Consider the following 22,254-nt stretch of genomic DNA (forward strand, 5'->3'; position numbering starts at 1 on the left):
TTCCCAGGTTCTTCACATCTCACTCGTTAAGGTGTGCGATACATACAGTGTGGAACAAAAGGACAGGGGGGCTCTCATGTGTAGTATGAAAATATGACGTTTTAATAACGAAAATAGCAACTTACATTGAAGTAGAAATCAGCAAGTAAATGTATTACAGTCCGAACTTCCGGTCTCGGCCGCGACCGGAAGTGACAAGTGCAACACCACAGCTCCTTCCCTGACGCGTTGCGTCACGATCACATGACTTTTTCAAGGGTCAGGGAAGGAGCTGTGGTGTTGCACTTGTCACTTCCGGTCGCGGCCGAGACCGGAAGTTCGGACTGTAATACATTTACTTGCTGATTTCTACTTCAATGTAAGTTGCTATTTTCGTTATTAAAACGTCATATTTTCATACTACACATGAGAGCCCCCCTGTCCTTTTGTTCCACACTGTATGTATCGCACACCTTAACGAGTGAGATGTGAAGAACCTGGGAAAGAAAGATACAGGTGGATACTAGCCGCTGGACGAATGTGGATGGATTAGCTTTGGCTTTTAAATTGTGTTTCTATACCAAGTAATTGAGGTGAGAGGCTGGGGGAAACTGGTGGTGCACTGGCTTGGCACTGAATTCAGTCACTGGATTAGCACACACTTTGGAAGTCACTTTTGTGCATGGACTTTGTTTTGTGTTCACGAAGCATTTGCATGAACTGGAATTAATGAGCATTAATTATTTATCAATATATTTTTTGATTTTTGCATTTTTTGCACATTTTCTTCTCAGCAATTTCTCTGGATTTTATATATTTTGGCATGATTATGTTATGCAAGCACATGTAATATTGTAGTTATTATTTTATTTGCATTTTCTGTATCGCACATTTTGCACTTTGTGAGGTGATTCACACTTGTTGCACTTTATATTTTTTAGATAAGGATTATTTTTATTTAGTTGTTTTTCGTGGTTAGCGCCGCAATTTATTCACTTTTACTTTAAAACTAATGATACAGAAGAAATATCAGAAGGCACATTATGGGAAGCCCACAAGGATTATGTTAGAGGTATACAGATCCAGATGGGCACAGAAAGGCGAATAAGGCGAAAGAATGCTCTGATAAAAGATATCACGAGGATAGAACAGCAACACAAAAAAATAGGAAAAGCAGAGAATCTGGCGACTCTTATTCATAAAAGGGAAGAATTGAAAGAACTAGTCGAGCAAGACATGGCCTATAATAAGATCAAAAAGGAAAGGTATCTGTGGGGCAATAAAACAGGAAAGCCCCTGGCAAGGATGTTAAAAAAGAAAATAGCTGTAAATTACATAGAAAAAATACAAGATAGTACAGGAACTATGATTTACAACACATCAGGGATAGCTAAAATCTTTCAAGACTAGTATGCGAAACAGTACGCGATTAATAAAAATAAATCACCCGAGCAAAAGAATAACAGAAAGGATAAAACCAGGGTTTTCTTAGAAGAGATAGAGCTAAATAAAATCTCAGAGGAACAAAGGATTGGGTTTGAAGAACCTGTAACAGAGGTAAGAGCTCAGGTCCGGACAGGCTGACAACGTTATATTATAGAAAGTTTGGAAATATCCTGATCCCTAAATTATGATCATACATAAATGGGGTTGGAACAAAGTGGGCAATAAGGAAGGAGGCTTTAGAGGCGGCCATAACCATTATACCAAAAGAGGGGAAAAATACTTCTTTATGTTCAAGTTAAAGGACAATTTCCTTGCTGAACGACGATATTAAGCTGTTTGCTAAGGTAATTGCGGGAAGGTTGAAACCTTTAATGAGCGAACTAGTATATACCAATCAGGCAGGGTTCGTACCCTGTAGAGAATGCAGAGACAATGGAATCAGGACATTGTTGATGATGCATGAAATAAAGGAGTCCGGGACCCCGGTCTACTCCTGTCAATCAACGATGAAAAAGCTTTCGACAGAGTAGACTGGGGGTTCATGCAGAACGCCCTAGCGGGGATGGGCATAGGTACTAGATTAATGCAGTAGATAGTGGGGCTTTACAACTGTCCCACAGCAAGGGTGAAGTTGAACGGATCAGTTTCAGAACCCTTTGAAATGCATAACGGCACTAGACAAGGGTACCCCCTGTCCCCCCTACTGTTTGTCCTGTCACTTAAACCATTACTGGCGAAAATACGACAGGATGCAGACATTAGGGGGATCAGGGTGGGAGAAGCGGAACATAAGATGGCCGATGATATATTGTTTTTCGTTTAATGCCCCAGGATAACTCTGCCAAACTTGATGAAAGAACTGAAACAGTATGGTGATTGTTCAAATTTTAAAATAATTGATTACAAAGTCCACGGACATGCTTTACCAATCAAACTTCCTGCCCTTACTGAATGAAATTAAAAAGGACTTAAGTAAGATAGCGTCTAGACATGTGTCTTGGCTGGAGAGAATCAATATATTTAAAATGTGTTAATTTCAGATGTTGCTGATACCTCTCCCACAAGCGTATTTTAAAAGTTGCAAAACAATACTCCTTAGGTTTATTTGGAAAGGGACAGCGAAAATTGAGTACTGTCCGTGATACTTTTTTTTAAATTTGCACTAACATACAATTTTTCAGGACAAGCTTTCAGGGTATGTCCCCTTCTTCAAGGTCCAAGCAGTACTCAAAGGGAAAGGGAAAAATCTGAGAATAAGCTTACAAGTACTAACTAGAGACAGAAAGCAGGGGGGCCTTGAAGTCCCTGATTTAAAGAACTACTATAAAGCAGTTCTCCTCATGCGGGTTATCGACTGGGCAAAAAAGATGGGTGGAACTGGAAAATACAATTAGTAAGACAGAGTTGGAGAAAATTATTTGGGTACCTGCACATTTGAGGAACTTAGGAAAGAAATCACATAAGATGACACTTAAAACCTTAGAGTCCTGCGATATGATACACAAAAAACAAAAATGGAGCTATAACTCCCCATGTATTGCACTAAAGGACACAGAGTATTTTCCACTGGGGAAAAGTAATTTGTTTGGAAATTGGATGTGATGGTAAGGGGAAGGTTATGCACATTTCAAGAGTTAAAACAAAAAAATAATATAATAGTGATAGATGAATTGCATTTTTCCCATTGAAAACATTTTTTTGATTCCCTCCCTCAACCAGTGAGATCAGCAGCTAATCTGCTATCGATGGAGGAATGTACGGAGGTAGGAAAAAGGGGGGGGGGATATCGGTATTATATAAAATCCTAATAGAGGGAACTGGGATGGGAAATCCACCATACATCAGCAAGAGGGAGGAGGAATTAGGGTCACAAGTGAATAAGTCAGAGATGAGAAAAATCATGAGTTTGGTTTTTGTATCGTCACAGGATAGCAATATGATAGAAATTTGTTTCAAATGTTTATCACGGTGGTATATAACTCCAGATAAAGCCCACAAGTTTCAAACGGAGACCTTGCAGTGCTGTTGAAGGGGGTGCGGAGACTATGTCTCATATTTGGTGGACGTGTCCTAAAATTTGACAATTTTGGAGAGAGATACCGTAATTCAGAAAATAAAAGAGATAACAAAAGAGGAAGTCCAAGAAGATCCGTGGGAGTGTTTATTCCACCGGACGAAAACACCAGTTAACCAATATCTGAAAACTCTGGTCCCCTCACTCCTGAATGCAGCCAAAGGTTTAATTCCCAGAAATTGGCAAGATCCAGATAGCCCCACACTGAAGAACTGGAGTAATAGAGTAGATGATATCTATAATTTGGAGTATAACACTCAAATATATAGTATAAATAATTCCTTAACCCCTCGCAATATGAGATATACTATATTGACAGCACTAAATAAAATAAGACTAACAGAGTAGGAAAAATCACAGTTCATAAATTCCATAAATTACAACAGGGTGCAGAGTCCTAAATTGTGGATAGGGAATTTCAGCTTAATGTTCATAAGGAAAATAAGAAGTCCATCTCCAAGCCATTCACCAAACCGCCACTGTGAGCAAACTCCATGCACGGCGACGCTCCCTATGGTAATACACTTACCAAAATTCTAAATAGATATAGGCATGTCTATTAATCACTGGCTCCTGGGATTCCTCAGCATTACACCTTCAATTCAACATTTCTCCACCCAGCACAAGTTCACATATAGAAGAGATCAGAAACACAATCCATAGTGCAAACTGATATTTAATAAACAAACTTCTTGCGCATTCTTATAAAAACATACGTACACAATAAAACTGTATCGTATCATATATCATGTCACCAACAGAGGTCAACGCTTGTCTCACCGCAGTCTGGATCTCTATGCTCGTAAAAGGTCTCGGTATCAGCGGCGGGTCCTGGGAAAAACAAACTCTCTCTCTGTGGTGACGTAAAGGCTGCAGGTCACTCCCATACACGTTTCGTCACTACGTCTTCATAGACGCCCACAGACAAAGACGTAGGACTTCTTCTTTTCCTTATGAACATTAAGCTGAAATTCCCTATCCATAATTTAGGACTCTGCACCCTGTTGTAATTTATAGAATTTATGAACTGTGATTTTTCCTACTTTCTGTTAGCCTTATTTTATTTAGAGCTGTCAATATAGTATATCTCATATTGCGAGGGGTTAAGGAATTATTTATACTATATATTTGTGTGTTATGCGATTTTTTTTTTTATGATAGCACCTTATAATTTGACACCCTCTTTTGAGCGCTGGGATCAGTGAAAAATATTTATTTAAAATATTTATCAGTGATATCTGTATATAATTTGGAGTACCTGAGATTTAGTGGAGAGGAGGGTTGGGCGGGATTTGAGAGAAAATGGAAGGAATGGCAATCATTTAAGTTTACTTTCAATTTCGAAGAGATGATAGGAGCCTGATTGGTTTAGGAGCTGGTACCGAGATAGATGTAAGCGACATTAAATGTCAGCTACAGAACAGGAGAGAGGAGGGGAGAGGATAGTACATGGATGGGGGGAGGGGTTTTAAAAGTTATGAAGTAATTTGTATCTAGCTGTAGAGAAGAAAGTTTTTGGGTGATGAAATGTATGTTATTAAACTGTATTGGAACTTTTTCTGTATTTAAATTTAATAATAATAAAATAAAAAAAAAGAATAAGTTCAGTACTCACAACATTTCCTCATAACTAATATCCTCCAGACCCTTTATTAGCTTTGTTGCCCTTCTTTGTGCTCCATTTCCAGTACATCCTTCCTGAGGAACGGTGCCCAGAACTTGACAGCATACTTTAGGTGCGGCCGGACCAGAGTCTTTTAGAGCGGGAGAGAATTATCGTTTTATCTCTGGAATTGATCCCCTTTTTAATGCATGCCAATATTCTGTTTGCTTTATTAGCAGCAGCTTGGCATTACATTGCCATTGCTGAGCCTATCATATACTAGGACCCCCAGGTCCTTTTCCATCCTAGATTCCCCCAGAGGTTCGCCCCCCAGTGTATAGATCGCAATCATATTTTTGCCACCCAAATGCATTATTTTAAATGTTTCTACATTGAACCTCATTTGCCATGTAGTTGTCCACCCCATAAATTTGTTCAGATCTTTTTGCAAGGTTTCCACATCCTGCGGAGAAGTTATTGCCCTGCTTAGCTTAGTATCGTCCGCAAATACAGAGATTTAACTGTTTACCCCATCCTCCAGGTTGTTTATGAACAATATTCATAAAGGTAATTAGCTTTACAACCCTAGCCTGTGTCTGGTCTGGTATTGGCCATCTCCTCTCCCATATCAGACCCTATAATGACCAATAGAGAAATGCATGCCTGCTCAGTCTCCCTATAAATTTAAAGCAGCCTATGGGGTGGCGCAGACAACATGGCTCTTTCCTGGGTGGCTCTGTCATGAGTGATGTGCAGTTTCACTGCCGCAGTTTAATGAAAGCAGGATAACTAAAACTGGATGAAGATAGAACAAGAACTCTGTTCTACTCTGCAAGACGACAAGCAAACCAGCATTTGAAATTTATTTTATATCAAGTTAGATTCCCACTATATCTACTAAAATGCTCCTCATTCTCTTCCTTCTCACATCAGTGTTTTCTGTCCTCAAATTATCCTTACTCTACCCCTCCTCTCTACCCTGTAGCATGCACATATCACCCTCCCTCCTACCGTCTCCCTACTACTGCACCCACATGCTGACATAAACACCAGGGCCACTAGACACATGCACTCATGGACATCCCACTCCCAACTTGCCTTCCTCGCCCTCCTTCTTCTCCTAGTCTCAGGTGACATTTCTCCTAATCCTGGTCCGCCATTTTCCAACTGCAAGCCACATATGCAATACCCCTCCTCCTCTGGCAACCACCGCAATCCACTCAGTTTAATTTCTATCCCCCTGCTTCCTCAAAGCAGCCCACCTATCTCATGCACCCTTTGGAATGCCCGCCCCATCTGTAACAAACTAACATCTGTAAATGTCCTCCTCATCTCTCATGGTTTTAACATACTTGCCATAACCGAAACCTGGCTTAAAAATTTTGGCTCAGCTTCTCCTGCTGCTCTCTCCCATGGTGGCCTCCATTGGATTCACTCCCACAGACCCAACAGACAGAAAGGAGGTGGAGTTGGATTCCTTCTAACCCCACAAAGCACCTTCCAAGGCCTTCCTATCCCTCCCTCTCTATCCCTCTCTTCTTTTGAGATGCAATGTATTAGTCTATTTGACGGCCTTTGATACTGCTGACCACCCGCTCCTTCTCAATAAACTACATTGCCTTGGCCTCCGAGATTCTGCTCTATCCTGGTTCTCTGCCTATCTATCACAGTGCTCCTTCAGTGTCACCTACAACTCTGTCTTCTCCTCTCCATTGCTCCTTTCTGTGGGGGTCTCCCAAGGCTCTGTTCTTGGACCCCTTCTCTTCTCTATCTACACCTCCTCCCTTGGTCACTTGATAACCGCCCACTGCTTCCAATACCACTTATTCGCTAATGACACCAAAATCTATCTGTCTACTCCTCACCTCACTCCTTCAGTCTCCTCTCTATAGTCACATGGGCTGCTTAGATGTGATCAAGGAGGAAATGTGCAGCATAGAAACCCGCTGAAAACTGAGCATGTGCACTAGTTTCCAACACTGTTCTGCAAAATCCCCAAATGGAGTGGGGACATGGACAGAAAGGGTAGATAGAGAACAGCTGGATTAACCATTTTTTTTTTTGTAGAATACAGAAAACAAATCTCATAGTGATTGAGTGAGTATGACCAGCATGTAAAACAGCATTTATTGATATTTTTAATGAGGCCAGGCCAATTCTGACACACATACGGGCATATACACAGTGGTAAATAATAGCCCTTTCCCTCCCTCCTCCTCCATGCCCACTAACCAGCTAAACACAATACATCTTGATTGATGCTGGCTTCACCTCCCTGTTATTCTAAGACACAGGCTGACTGGCAGAAATCTACCCATACCATATTATTGCCAAAAAATAATAAAGATTTGATTTCAAATATTCAATATATTTGTATGACAATTAACAGTTTATTGATAATAATTATGTATATAAAAGAAGTGTTTGGGTTCTTTGGTATCTTCACCCTCATTCTGTGCACTGCGCTGTACAACATACAATTCCTATTCCCTACCGCCTCATTCTGTACACTGCCCTATACATGTCCTATTCCACACTGCATCATTCTGTGCACTGTGCTGTATATGTCCTACTTCGTGCTGCTTCATTCTATACACTGTCCTGTACTTTCCTTTTTTTTTTTCTACACTCATTCTGTACGGTGCTCTGTACATTATTTTTAAATCATTATTTATTTGAATAATAAATTGGCTGGCTAAACACTGAGTAATGACATCACAATTATTGGAATAATGACATCACGATTGGCTGGCTGAACTCTGATGCAGTTCTCCCTACTCGGTCCAGACAGAAGGTATACTATTTGGGATTATCCAGAGCAGCTTCAATTCTCTCTGTCAGGTTCTCAGAAGTGATGAGGGTCTTGGAAATTTCCTGCATCCTCTTTTACGCCTCCTCCCTCTCATGGATACTCTGCAGCTTCTCTTCCTCATGGGGTCATTTAATTTCCTCTTTCTTCTCTTCCTTATGGGGTCAGTTAATTTCCTCTCTCTTCTCTTCCTTATGGGGTCAGTTAATTTCCTCTCTCTGTAGTTTGGAAGCTTTTCCTTCAAGCTTCATACTTTACAACCTTTTGAGAAGAGCTTTCTTTCGGGCTATGAGGGTGTCATACTACCTCTTTCTTGCTGATGCGGCTGTTCAGTCAAAGAACCAACTTCCAGCTCATGTTGTTGTTATAATTCTCTCTTGAACTGTGAATTGAGTGCAGATATTAGTGGACATTTGATATAGGAGGCCTTGAATTTGGCTAGGGGGTCATGGCAAGACTTTTTGCCCCGCCATGGAGTAATACAAGGTATGCAAGCGAGGAAGAGCGTGGCATGCAGGATCTGTAACGTGTTGTCACAAGGATAACTCACCTAGAGGAGAATACAGTAACTCCAAAGATCCCAGATGAAACCCCTCCCATATCCTCAGGGCTGGAGCTGATCACTGACAGGGATAGAGGAGCCAGAGCTGTATGTGATTGTGGACCATTGGGAGAAAAGGCACAGTGACTAGAGGGGAAGATGAGTTGGCGTTGATCTTGGACAGGTGATCCAAGAGGTAGAAAAGAAGCTCATTGTGATAAAGGATTGGAGGAGAGAGAGGTGCAGTAGCTAATTGTGTGCTATTGGGAGTAAAGACAATTGGAAACCTAATCATGGATTGGGGGCTGCAGATTAAAAGCTAACCATGGTCAAGTAATAAAGGAGGCAGAGGGAGCTCTCATAGCTGAACCAAAGTGGTTGCTGATAATGGATTACTGGAAGAATAGAAAGAGTAGAAGGTAGGAGAGGAAGGCAAAGTAGTAGCTGACTGTATGATTTGGTGGCAAAATTGAAGCCTTTTGCTGCAGAGGTTTTTTTTTTAAAACTTTTTTTAAAAGGTGTTTATTTTGGTTTTACAACAGAAAAACAACAGGGACGGACTGCTATTACAGGTGTGTGAGGTGCACATAGCAGAACCAATCACATAGCATGTAAAATAGATCAATTTAACAGTCCATAAGAAACAGAAATACCCCAATAAAATACATTCATGCATTCATACTTACACTCACTCGAGCCGCAGCACATACAACCCCATAGCAACAGTAGAGGTCCAGGATCCCTCTTTTTTTTTTTCTCTTCCTCCTATTTTTGGGAGTATGATTAGACATTTTGGAAGGGGAGAAGGGCAGAGAGAGTCAGATTTTTTTATTTTTTAGCCCTCTCTATCAGAAAGCCCCCCTGTTTGTTTTTAGTTATGTTGATTATGTTTTTATGTGTATACATTTGTTTATGTCTTTGTTTTGCTATGTCATACACGTTCATGTTTGTGTATGTTTGTTGATTTATGTGAACCTCTCGCAATATACTTTTTTTCCCGCCTTTTCCTCCCCCCACTGTTCACGCCTATCCCCTTTCCTTCATGGGAGGTACCCGTGGGGGGCTGGGTGATGGGGACGGCGGACCAGGGGGGAGGGAAGTAGGGTGACATGGGTTGGAATGAAAAACTTCATATTTGTCATACTTAGCTTGTTTATTTTGGTTAATTTATATGAGATTAACCCCACATGGCTCCTTCAACTGAAGTGTAGTCCCTCAAAGTAGCAAGCAGTGTTTACTTCATTAAGGAGATTTAGACCTTCAATAATATGTCTTCAGGAAACCCAGTTAAATCCTAAGACGTTACACTACTTAAAACGAAACCAGTGTAATGCTCAGTATCAGTCTACATATACATCATATTCTAGAGGAGTGTCTATACTTATTTCTAATGCATTTGATTTTACATGTAGACAAATTAAGGAGGACAGCAAAGGTTGATTTATATTTTTGTACTGTATATTATCAGATCGTTCATATATGATCAGAAATATATATATATATATATATATATATATATATATATATATATATCCCTCTGCCATATTCAATGGAAGTAGTTAAAGAATATATTCAGTTCATATCTGATAAAGTGGATAGTGCATGCCTATTAGTTGGTGATTTTAATAACTATATGTATTCCGCAATAGATAAATATAACATATCGGATAAGCAAATCTCAACAGGGCCTATGACCTTGGCGATATATATAATGGAATTGGGATTGATACATCTCTGGAGACAGCGTAATCCTACAAATAGGCAATTTTCTTGTTTTTCAAGTAGTTATAGAACAATTTTGAGAATAGATTTACGTTGGAAACATATTCTGTGCTACCATATCTTCATGATATTAAATATGAGGCTAGGGGTAGCTCAGATCATTCCCCTATACAGGAGGTCCCGGGTTATGAACCTGTTAGGAACTGTCCTCCTGTTTGTAATTCGGAAATGTTCGTAAGTCGGCCGCGCATGCGCAGAATGACAATTACGTACATTTCCGATGTCACGTCGAATGCCGTTCTGCGCGGAAAATTACGGACATTTCTGATGTTTTCCTTAATTTTCCGAGGCTCCGCCTGGCCGCGCATGCACAGAACGGCTGATGTCCGTGCAAAATGGCAGAGGGTCACCGCAGCACCCAGATCGTAAGTAGGAGATGTTCGTAGGGTGGGGCGTTCGTAAGTCGGGGACACCCAGTAATATAAAAAAATTTTTTAGGACTAATCTAGGATGTACTCTATGGAAGGTGAACCCATATTGCTTGTCATGTTTTCCCTCGTATGAAGGAATTATGACTGAATTAATTATTTATCAAAATATAAATTGAACTTCAGTTTCACTTTTAATATTTGGAATGCAATGAAAGTGTATCTTTGAGGTCTTCTTATTGCGCAAATCTCAAAAATTAAGAAACAATCTAGGTAATGGGAAAAAACCCTAGCTGATAATATGATGAAGGCTGAACTTCTATTTATATATAATCCAAAGGAGGATACAAAAAAGGAATGGTTTCATAGCCAGCTACATTATGCAGCAGTGGCTAAAAAGAAGGCAGAAAATAAAAGATTTTTTCTACAACAACCATATTTTGAGGGAGAGGGACAGGACATCTATTGGCAACTATTGTAAAAGCCCATCAGCCAGCATCATATATAACTGATATACAATCATCTTTAAATAAGGGGGATGATATTACCCCAGAGATATTGGGAGTATTTAGGGAAGATTATCAGGCATTATGTAAGAGCAGGGTATCCTACTCGGAGTCCTTGAATAGATTCTTTGATACTATTAAATTACCAAACATTTGAAAGGATGAAAGGGAGACTTTGGAGGGCCCATTAACATTGGATGAGCCAAGAAAAGCAGCAGTTAATGTACACAATAATAAAATATCAGGTCAGGTCTTCCAGGGGAAATATATAAAAACTATGGGGATTTGTTATTACCTGAATTGCTCAATGTTTTTAATTACGCCATGGAGGTAAGTACATTACCCCCCTCTATGAATGAAGCAGTAATTATTGTCCTATTGAAACCTGATAAGGACCCAAGTAACCCTGACTCATACCGCCCATTATCTCTGCTAACATCAGATATTAAGTTGCTAGCAAAAGTATTAGCGACTAGATTATCAAAATACATCTCCAAACAAATCCATTGTGATCAATCAGGCTTTGTTCCTAATAGATCTACAGCAAATAATATTAGACGGCTATTTTTAAATTTACAACTCCCAACAGATAATATGGGGAATAGAGCTATAATGTCACTTGATGCGGCTAAAGCATTTGACAGTATAGAGTGGGTCTATTTGTGGAATTGTTTAAAACAATATGGGTTTGGTCCCAGATTTATTAGATGGCTACAACTTTTATATGACTCCCCAAGTGCAAGGGTACAGGTGAATGGATGTATATCGGTCCCAAATATTGTGGGATTTCATAGATCTACATACAGGTGAAGATAAGATAGCACTCTATGTGGATGATGCCCTAGTGTTTTTGGAGGATACGGGTCCATCCATGTCTGCAGTTATGTTCTTTATAGACTTGTATGGATCCTTTTCGGGATTTAATATTAACTGCAACAAATCAGCTTTTGCACAACTACCCAGTTGGATTTTCACCTCTTGATCAGTGCCTAAGGGCTGTTACTGTAACTGATTGTGGGTGGGGCAGCTCAGGAGCTGATCATGTTTAGGGTTTAAAGGCGGTAGAGCAGGAGCTGATTGCATACTTCCCAACTTTCTGACATGGGAATGAGGGACACCTATTAGCAAATGTATGTAAGCATGGGACACCCCCTGTCCCGCTGTACTAAAAAGGAGAATTGTAGAAAAAAAAATAAAGATTTCTAAAAACCCACAAGTACTATTTTACCACTACTATTCCTTTTATATTGGCTTTTGGAATTTACAAATGCAGCAATTTAGAAATCGTATGAAATGTTTAGCACTGTAAAACACTCTTTGATAGACAAGTAGCGCATTTTATTTACAACTGTATAGATCAGACCAAAACGTGGAACAAATGAGCAGCACAAAGGACAGAGGGACTTTATTCCAAATGAGGGACAGTCCCTCAAAATCAGGGACAGTTGGGAGTTATGCTGACTGTAGCAGGGAGAAAAAGCAACAGTATAAAAGATAATCATAGCAGGCAGGTTTATATGTGTGTATGTGTGTGTGTGCGTTGAGTGGTTGTTTAGCGGGAGGGACATAGCAACACCATATGTTCAATGCTGCATGCAAGTAGATTCTATGATTTGCATCAAAGCAGTTTTGGGTTATATAAGACATCCTCTTGGGGGAGAAACAACAAATCAAAACTTGTTCCCCCCCACTGCATACATATGGCAGGTAGCAAGGCATACTACAAGTGTGCAAAATCTATTAAAACACAGAAATAGAAGGACCAGAAAACATTTGCAATACCTTAGATATGAAAATAAATAGGATTCTTTAATTTAACAAAGAGCAGTAACAATGTGTGATGGACAGAAACCCATAGCGACCAGTAAGATTTTAGTTTTCTACAATGTATAACCCAGTTAGTAAAATATGAATTCTGATTGACTGCTATAGGCTACTTCAATTTTCATATTGCAGTTTGAAAACAACTAATGACACTTTAGACAACAGTTTCACAGTTATCTCCTTAACATTTTGAGGAAGAGTATGTAAACATTACAGAAGCACAAACGCCTATTAAGAACAATTCTCTTTATTTTACAGAAATTGCATAGAACTGTAGTTTTCATCAAAAATATCCTTATAGTTCTTTCATATACAGTGTTACATGGACTCCCAAAAAAAAAATTACAGTAAGGGATAGATTTACTAAAACATGATTTATGAATCTTTTAAGTTTAGTTCATGATATGACTTAAAAAAAAAAAACAAACACCAAGAATAACCTCACTCAATCAGCACAGTGCCCATCTTTTCAAATGAAACATTTCTAGAGCTCTGGATTTAGGGCTGGTTCACACCTGATGTGAAGAGAGGCGCTGAAAAAAAGTACTGCAAGTAGTACTTTTTTTCAGTGCAGTTCAGTGAGATGCAATCAACTGCCTCCCACTGCGTAGCCGGCAATTCAACTTTATGTGATGTCTGTGTGACATCTCAATAAAGTTTGCTAAAATGAAGACAGTGCGATCTGCTCAACTCAGCGCATCATCACTGCAGTGATCTCAGCTGGATTGCACTGCACACCAGCCATTGCTATAATGTTGACACATGTTAATGAGACCTTGCAGCACATTGGAACAATTGTCACTTCTCATAAATGATGATGTGGTAAATCTATCCATCTCAGATACACTATGGCAAAGCTATATATTTACATAACCACCTTCATCATTTATGTCAGAACATCATTTTTGGAGCGGTTTGTGTGGCCAGGATCTATTTTTCAAATTGGGAATTTATTTTTCCATACAAAACATGAATTCTGACATAACACAGCCTTCAAAGACACACAGAAAACCATTTAATCTCAACCAAGAAACACGTCAAAACTGTCTCTAGTTCATGTATGGAAGTCAACCTAATTCTTACCAGGTCCATATTATGATTTTTGACAAAATGTTCTCTTTATTTTTTTACAAATATTGCAGATGTTAAAATCATAAATGCTCATAAGCATGAAAGACTTTGAAGGAAGACAATGTTCCTCACAATCCAAGGAAACAATACAACAGTCCACTAATAAATTGGGTAACAACATACCAGTTTTTATGATGCCAAAGATTGTAATGTCAGCTTGAAATACGCAGACCTATTGTTGGGAGAGTTTGTTTTATAATGTGGGTAATCCAGTACCAGGATTTTACTCTTCTTTAAAAAAAATAGTTTTTGAATTATATGGTCTTAAAAAAAAGACAAAAATAAAACAGCACTGGATGTTTTTGTTTTACGTTATCTGTCATGGCTCTTTTACTCTGGCTCACTGCTATTTGTAGTCTTTTCCCACAAACTCTCTTCACTTTGTGCTGGAGATCCACCAGATGGGCGTGTTCTGAGACCCTGAAAACGGCGACACTCTGGGCAGACTCGAATATGTGTACATTCTCTGGCAACTAGAGCCGCTTCTTGTGCCAGTCTTTGTGCCAGTGGGTCGGGGCCAGTGCCCCCACACAGTTTACCATTGCTTAGAATGCTAGTATTGCGTCCTCTTTTGTCCTCCGGAACAGCTGATCTGGAGCGTATGATGGCTGCCCGTCTTCTACGTGGCATAAAACTGTCTTTGCAAAGTATAATGCTACTTAACTCTGACATCATTTCTTGACAAACAGAAACCTGCAACAACACAAAAACCAAAAAAATGTTATGAAATAAAGGTTTATTTATCAATATCTTGTGGTAGAGGCACAAATATGAATAGTTCTTTTTCACATGTTCAGAAAAGAGTCCAAATCTAAGCCCACATACACACGGTCGGAGATTTTGCCAACCAAATCCGTCGGATTTTGCCCGTCGGATTTAGTCCAACGGATTGTGTCCGAAACTGTTACATACACACGGTCGGGCCAAGTTGGCGAAAAATCAGATCTTTCAGAACGTGATGACGTAATTTCGTTACGATGGGACTACATTCAAGCTATTAGCCAATAGCTTTGATGTAGGAATTTGATCTGAGCATGCGTGGCACTTGGTCCGATCAAAATGCTCTACACATGATCGGATTAGGTCCATCCGGCCCAGTTGGTCGGGAAATATTTCCAACATGTTGGAAAATTGGGTCGGACGGAGATTCGGACGGAATCAGTCCGATGCATACCACACACAGTCGGATTATCTGACGACACGGTCCGATAAGACTCATTCCGACAGATTCTCCGACCGTGTGTACAAGGGCTAACAGGAACATTTTCATGTAACAACAATCACAAATATTGAAACCTAAAGCAAAATTTAACAGCTTTTTCTTTTTTAAAGTGGTAGAAATCTGCAGCAGTTAAAAAAAACTAAAACTGTAAGGCAATTGCATAAGGTTCTAGTATGCATCACATACTAGTACATTATGAAATACTTACCTTAGAAGGAAGCCCTCAAGCGGGGTGCTGTCACATCTTGGAGGGCTTCCATCTTCCTCCAGTCCTTCTTTCTGGTTAGCCGACTCCAGCTGTATGAGTGGCCAGAGCCACAATGATGTCACTCAAACACTCTGTATATACTATAGTTTGTAGATGCTATAATTTTCACACAAACCAATTAACATACACTTATTGTTTTTTTTAAACATAGCTGTACGTCAGCCTTAAGCGGGGATAGCAGGCACTTGCCCATTGCATTTCGGGGGGGCCGATGCACGTGGCCGGCAGTCACGATCACCACCGGCCATGTGTGATTGCAGGCACGAGAGCCAGAACAGGGACATGTGTGTGTGTGTAAACACACAAATCCCTGTTCTATGAGGAGAGGAGAGCCAAATTGTGTGTTCCTACTAGCTAGGAACAACGATCTGTCATCTTCTCTAGTAAGTCACATCCCCCTAGAGTTAGAACACACGCAAGGGAACACAGTTAACACATTGATCGCCCCCTAGTGTTAACCCCTTCCCTGCCAGTGACATTCACACAATCATCAGTGCATTTTTATAGTATCCCCTGATGAAGTCACGTGACTGTGACGAACACGCATCGGGAATACGAGATACCGGAAGTGATGTGGATGACCTCGCTGCTCGTTTTTGTTTGCCAGTTTGTTACTGCTCAATTTGAGTACCTGCTTTTAACCTGTTGTTATCAAATATTTTGCGAAAAATTACTATACTATTGAGCATCCCTTTTGCCCTATTTGTAAGGTTCACCTGCTCCAGCGATCTTAAAGGGGACGCTGCCTGCTATTAGGATACATATACCAGCAGTACCGGAGAGAACATTTTGGGGACGTTTACCAGGGGAAACACAGCGGTTCCATAACAAAAGATTCTTACACATGCTGTTACCTTACAGCAGTAAGGTAAGGGGACACCCATATATCTAGCTTCACAGAAGATAAGAAGCCACCTATCACCAGCACTTCACTGCAGAGAGTGATTACCAGGACCAGCACTTTTTATATATATCACCATATATATAGTCACCATAAGTTGCACTATACCATACTTTTGAAAGGACATTTTTTCCATTGGATATGCTGCAATTTATTATATATAAGATATATATTTTTTTTATTTCTCCAAGGGAGTTCTATTATTTATTCATTTATTTGTATGCACTTTATCCTGCATTTAAGTTTTCATGCGCTTTTATTGTCTCTTGTTAGTGCGGTTTAGTGTCTTCCTCACAGAGCACTTTTGCACTTTACTTTTTATTTGTACAGCGCATCACTATTCTTATCTTTCTTTACAGCACTGATCGCTGTATGAATGTCAATGGTACCAAAAATGTGTCAAAAGTGTCCAATCTGTCCGCCATAATGTCGCAGTCCCAATAAAAATTGCTGATCACCACCATTATTAGTAAAAACAAAAATAATAATAAAACTGCCATAAATCTTTCTCCTATTTTGTAGACGCTATAACTTTTGCACAAGCCAATCGATTTAAGTTTATTGCGATTTTTATTACTAAAAATATGTAGAAGAATACATATCGGCCTAAACTGAGAAAAAAATTAGCTTTTTAAAAAAAAAATGGGGATGTTTATTATTATTTTTTCAAAATTGTCACTCTTTTTTTGTTCATAGCACAAAAAATAAAAACCGCAGAAATGATCAAATACCACCAAAAGAAAGCTCTATTTGTGGGGGAGAAAAGGACATCAATTTTGTCCCACGAATTCCGCAATTGTCTATTAAAGCAACGCAGCGCCGTATCGCAAAAAATGGCCTGGTCATTGAGCAGCCAAATCTTCTGGGGCTCAAGTGGTTAATTGAACAAGCTTAAGTTAGAAGCTGATTGGCTACCATGCACAGCTGCACCAAATTTTGCACTCTCCAGGTTTAGTAAATCAACCCCATTGTATCACTGGATTTTAAACAGTATAGGCACTTATTTAAATATTTTACATACAGTATCTATAGCCTGCAAAAGGGGCCAGCCTGAATGATTTAGCAGAACTTAATTTTCTGACTAAAGCCTCATACACACAATCGGACTTTGTACAAACTTTCCCGTGGACTTTTGTACAAAGGACGTAGTCCACAAGTTTGTATTGCATACACACGATCGGTCTTTTTAGGCAACAAACACGAACGTAGTGACGTTTCAACGTACTGATGACACTTCAAAAGAGGACGTTCAATTACTCCAGCGCCACCTTTGGTGAACTTCTGTATTGTTGTCTGATCTTTTGCATTGGTTCTGAGCATGCGTGTTTGTACCTTGTACAAAAGTCCGATGGTTTTGCGTACATACGATCGGACTTTGCTCCATCAGACTTATATTGTCAAAAAGTTTGTCCGTTCGCACAGCCAACAAAAGTCAGATGAAAATGGAAAAAGTTTGTCCGATGGAGCGTACACACGGTCGGATGTTGCTCCAAAACAGCTAATTTGCATGTTTGTTGTCAAAAAGTCCAATCGTGTGTACGGGCCTTAAAAGTTCCACTTTAAATTTAGTTTATTCTTACATATTGCATTTACTTTCAATGACCTACAGCATATAAAAATGGATTCTAAGCAACAGATAAGTAAGTAGACGGTATGATCTTACTTGAGTATCTTCAGACTTTCTTATCGTCCACAGGAACTCCAGCATGGCCATGAAGATAGCCACTATTAAACCACAGATTAACACAACAAATATGCCTCCGATATTTTCCATGCCCAAACCTGACAAAACAAGAAAAGTATGCCAATATTTCATTACAGTACATTTCACAAACTATCATATACTGTATGTTTATTCTGTACAGGGCTTTGTTGGGTTTGCACATTATATTTCTGCATATTCTGTGAATTATGATAGATGCAAAATATAACAGTATGATCTGCCATGAATGAGTCATGTACGTAATAATAAACATTCTGTGATGCCTGTACTGGTCTCATGAAGCTTCACCACTAGCTTAAAACTGCTCTATGGTTTTAATGTTAATACAGACAATACAAGTTAGCAAGAGAACAATCATCTTTATATAGAAATATATTTCTCATGACTTACTTTAAATGATTTGGCAACCTTTTACAGCAGCCTAGGCCTGCATCCCACTCAGGTGGCTTCTCAACAAGTCAATGGGCTGCAGAAAGTCATGCATACATGGCTTCTCCTCTATAGGATCTAGTGGAGAAGCCATCTACTTGCAAGCTTTCTAAAAAGAAAATCCTAAGCATGCGTGTTGCACTATCACCAATCGCTGGCTTCAACTGCTGCAAAGGTCGCCAACTCATCTGAGGTAAGTAGTGGAGCATATCTATGGCACAGGAAGGGGGGTCAAGGGGATAGTTATCCAAAGCTTGTTTCAAAGGTAGGACTATACAGCATTACCATCACTTAGCTTTTACCTGATTATTAGTAAGGGGGGGGGGGTAGGGTTGCTGGGGGCAAAAGGGGAGAAAATTGGTACCTTGAAAGCAAGACAAATCATGCTTTAAATGGATATGTTTGCTTGGTGTGTTTAAAAGTAAAATAATTAAATTAACCACTTGCTTACTGGACACTTAACCCCCCTCCTGCCTAGATACATTTTCAGATTTCAGCGCTGTCACTCTGTGAATGACAATTGAGCAGTCATGCTACATTGTAAATTAAATTTTTATCATTTTCTTCCCACAAATAGATCTTTCTTTTGGTGGTATTTGATCACCTCTCGGTTTTTTATTTTTTGTACAAAAAATGAAAAATGACTGAAAATTTAAAAAACAAATACAAAAACAGTTTTATATTTTGTTATAAAATGTTGAAAACAGGTAATTTTACTCCTTCATTGATGTATGCCGATGAGGCTGCACTGATGGGCACTAATGAAGTGGCACAGAGGTAGCACTGTAGGGCATTGGTAGGTGGCACTGAAGGGCACTAATAGGTGGCACTGATAGGTGGTGGTGATGGGCACTGATAGGTGGCAGTGATGGACAGTGATGGGCACTGGTAGGTGACACTGATAGGCAGCAATGTTAGGTGGCACTGATGAGGCATTGATTGGCACTACTGGTGGGCATTAATAGGTGGCACTGATATACACTGGTGGATACAGATTGGTGCAGCTGATATACACTGGCAGGAGGCACTGGCAGGCGGCAATGGTGGGCACAGATGAAGTGGCTGTGCCTCTTCCTCTTCGGGACCGATGTCCCTTACACAGAAGCCAGTGTCAGTGTGAGGAGAAAAAAAAACGATTGCTAATCTTCTGTTTACATCACATGATCAGCTGTGGCTGACAGCTGATCACGTGGTAAGGGGCCGGGATCAGTCTCTTACTCCGATCTGTGATCACTCGAGTTTCATTGACTACGTGATCACAGCGCATGCCCCACATGCCCTGCAGGGGGCTCGCGGAGAGCGTGCAAAGGAGAGGACGTCTATCGACAGCCTCCCGGCAATGTAGGTCTGCACTGTAGCCGTCATTCGGCTATAGCGCGGACGGGAAGCAGTTAAAGCATTTTATCATTCACTGCTTAACAGAAGGGCAAAGCTTTATATGCAAAAATGAAAGGGATAATTTACTATCAAGGAAGAAAATGTAAATTGTAAAAATTATAATAACAGATACCTTTTGCTCTGTGGTCTTCTTCTTTTGGACATTTACCTCCATCCCACCATTTCCGCTTTAGGTCTTCCAGACAGTTGTTTTCCTGTAGCTGCAAGATTGCTAGATCAAATTCATCACGGAAAGCAGAGCCTGTAGTGAACACAGATATGTGGCTTAAAGTGTATGCAAGGTCAAAGCTTTTTTTTTTCGTTTTTAAGTAGGGGGGTTAAAAGAGACTTCCCTTTCGATCCTGTCTTGGAAACACAAAAAAAAAAGAGAAAATCTCCTCAAAGTAGAATTTTCATTTTATACAGCTGCCATCAACCGGAAGATTTTCTGTCACCTCTTGCTTTCAAAAAAACTGTAAAATATAGGATTTCCCCTTACTTTCTGTCTCAGCGCAATGGCCACTCAAACAAACAGAGAGGTGAATCTCCCCAGTGGGGGACACAAAGAGCAATACAAAATTGGTACGGGTTCTAATGGTGCCAAAACTCAAAAAAAGTTTACTTACACATTAATGTACTTATTATTAAATATAATGGGTTAACTTGTTTTCTGATATGTATCCTTGCAGAGAGCAATAGAGCTATTTTCAAAAAACAAGAAGAAGCAAATAGAGAAAGACCATTTTCTTGTTTTGGCATTAGGAGAAATGTTTTATTTGCTGAGAGGGCTAAGATGACCCTGAAAAATCAAAGATCGCTAGCTACTGATCCATACTTATAAACTGTCATAATTAGCCCAGTGACACTGCTACACTGGGATATTGATAATGAGCAAAAACTCACAAATTGGAATACATTTATCAAGTCCACGCTTCATCGGTCCATTCTGCTTTTGCACAACAGCACAGTTCAACATTGTGTCCTTAGCCATTAAACATTAGCACATGGAATGCTTGCAATGAAACAAACAAAGAAGAAAGCACACAGATCTGGTGCAGCATAAAAACACAAACAAATCCCACATCTTGTCTTTATAGATATCTTCATTTTTTTGTCTTAATTATGTAGCACTGCCGCTGGCTTAATCAGTACCCCACTGGTTGACCCGACCCTGCAAGTCCTCCACCTACCTCTGACACCCTGGGTTCAGACATTTTCAGTAACATTGATGAAATGGGACATATTACATGGTGATGAACCAATAATCTTTGTTTACTGATATGATAAAGGCATTTAAAAGGTGAACAACATACACTTTCTATAGAAATACTTCAGGTAAAATGTCACTGGTGGTAAAACAGCGATAGCAGTAAATAATGTCAGACAATCGAAAATTGAGAACAATTAGCCATTGGCAGATCTTAAGTAAACATATGTGACCTACATGAACAGGCAGAAGAAGGGTAGGGGAAGCACTTTTTAGCTATGTCAGACCACTCCCTTCCGTACCTCAACCAGCAGGCACAAACATAGTTGGCAACATTGTAAAATTTTTTATAGGGTCACTTTATAGGTGGAGTCTTGTTATAATTAGGGGGTAGGGCAATCATATTAAGGCGTGACATAGAAGAAAACTGGCATGGCTTAAATTAAGTAGTGGGCGTGGCTTAATAGGGCATGGATCAAGGGGGTGTGGTCCGAGTCTGAGATAAACGAGGGATGGAGGGAGAAAAAAGAAAGAAAGCTAGGGAGAGAAGGAAGGAAAGAAAGAGGGATGGATGGACAGCAGGCCCAGATCCTACACCAAAATAGCATTATGTGTATGCCAGAAAGTTTAACAATCAGCAGATAAAGATACCTAGTGTTAGTGCTTCAATCATCCTGGCACCATAGTTGTTAAGGTGTCAGGATGATTGAAGCACATTATTTCTATAATTACATTGTAAGTGTGTCATTTGTCATATCGTCTGCCATCAGGTGTCCCCAGCGGAGTCCCTCCTTACATCAGGTGTCCCCAGCAGGGTCCCTTCCTTCCCTCCTTACATCAGGCGTCCCCAGTGGAGTGCCTCCTTACATCAGGCGTCCCCAGCGGAGTGCCTCCTTACATCAGGCGTCCCCAGCGGAGTGCCTCCTTACATCAGGCATCCCCAGCAGAGTGCCTCCTTACATCAGGCGTCCCCAGCAGAGTGCCTCCTTACATCAGGCGGCGTCCCCAGCAGAGTGCCTCCTTACATCAGGCGTCCCCAGCAGAATGTCTCCTTACATCAGGCG

General features: G+C 40.0%; 1 protein-coding gene across 1 annotated transcript in view; it reads right to left on the reverse strand.

The window, feature by feature from the left end:
* Positions 1-12,424: 12,424 nt before the first annotated feature.
* GRIK4 (glutamate ionotropic receptor kainate type subunit 4) overlaps positions 12,425-22,254 on the reverse strand; it is a 799,826-nt gene continuing 789,996 nt past the window's right edge. The window contains exons 18-20 of the mRNA XM_077457367.1: positions 20,117-20,245; positions 18,118-18,236; positions 12,425-14,756 (exon numbers count right to left, since the gene is read on the reverse strand). Of these exons, the coding sequence (XP_077313493.1) occupies positions 14,394-14,756; positions 18,118-18,236; positions 20,117-20,245 (611 nt within the window). The 3' untranslated portion in view covers positions 12,425-14,393. The remainder of the gene's footprint in view (positions 14,757-18,117; positions 18,237-20,116; positions 20,246-22,254) is intronic.

The sequence above is a fragment of the Lithobates pipiens genome, unplaced genomic scaffold, assembly GCF_037356315.1.
Source record: "Lithobates pipiens isolate NorthernLeopardFrog02 unplaced genomic scaffold, aLitPip1_a1.2 Scaffold_27, whole genome shotgun sequence".
Lineage (NCBI taxonomy): Eukaryota > Metazoa > Chordata > Amphibia > Anura > Ranidae > Lithobates > Lithobates pipiens.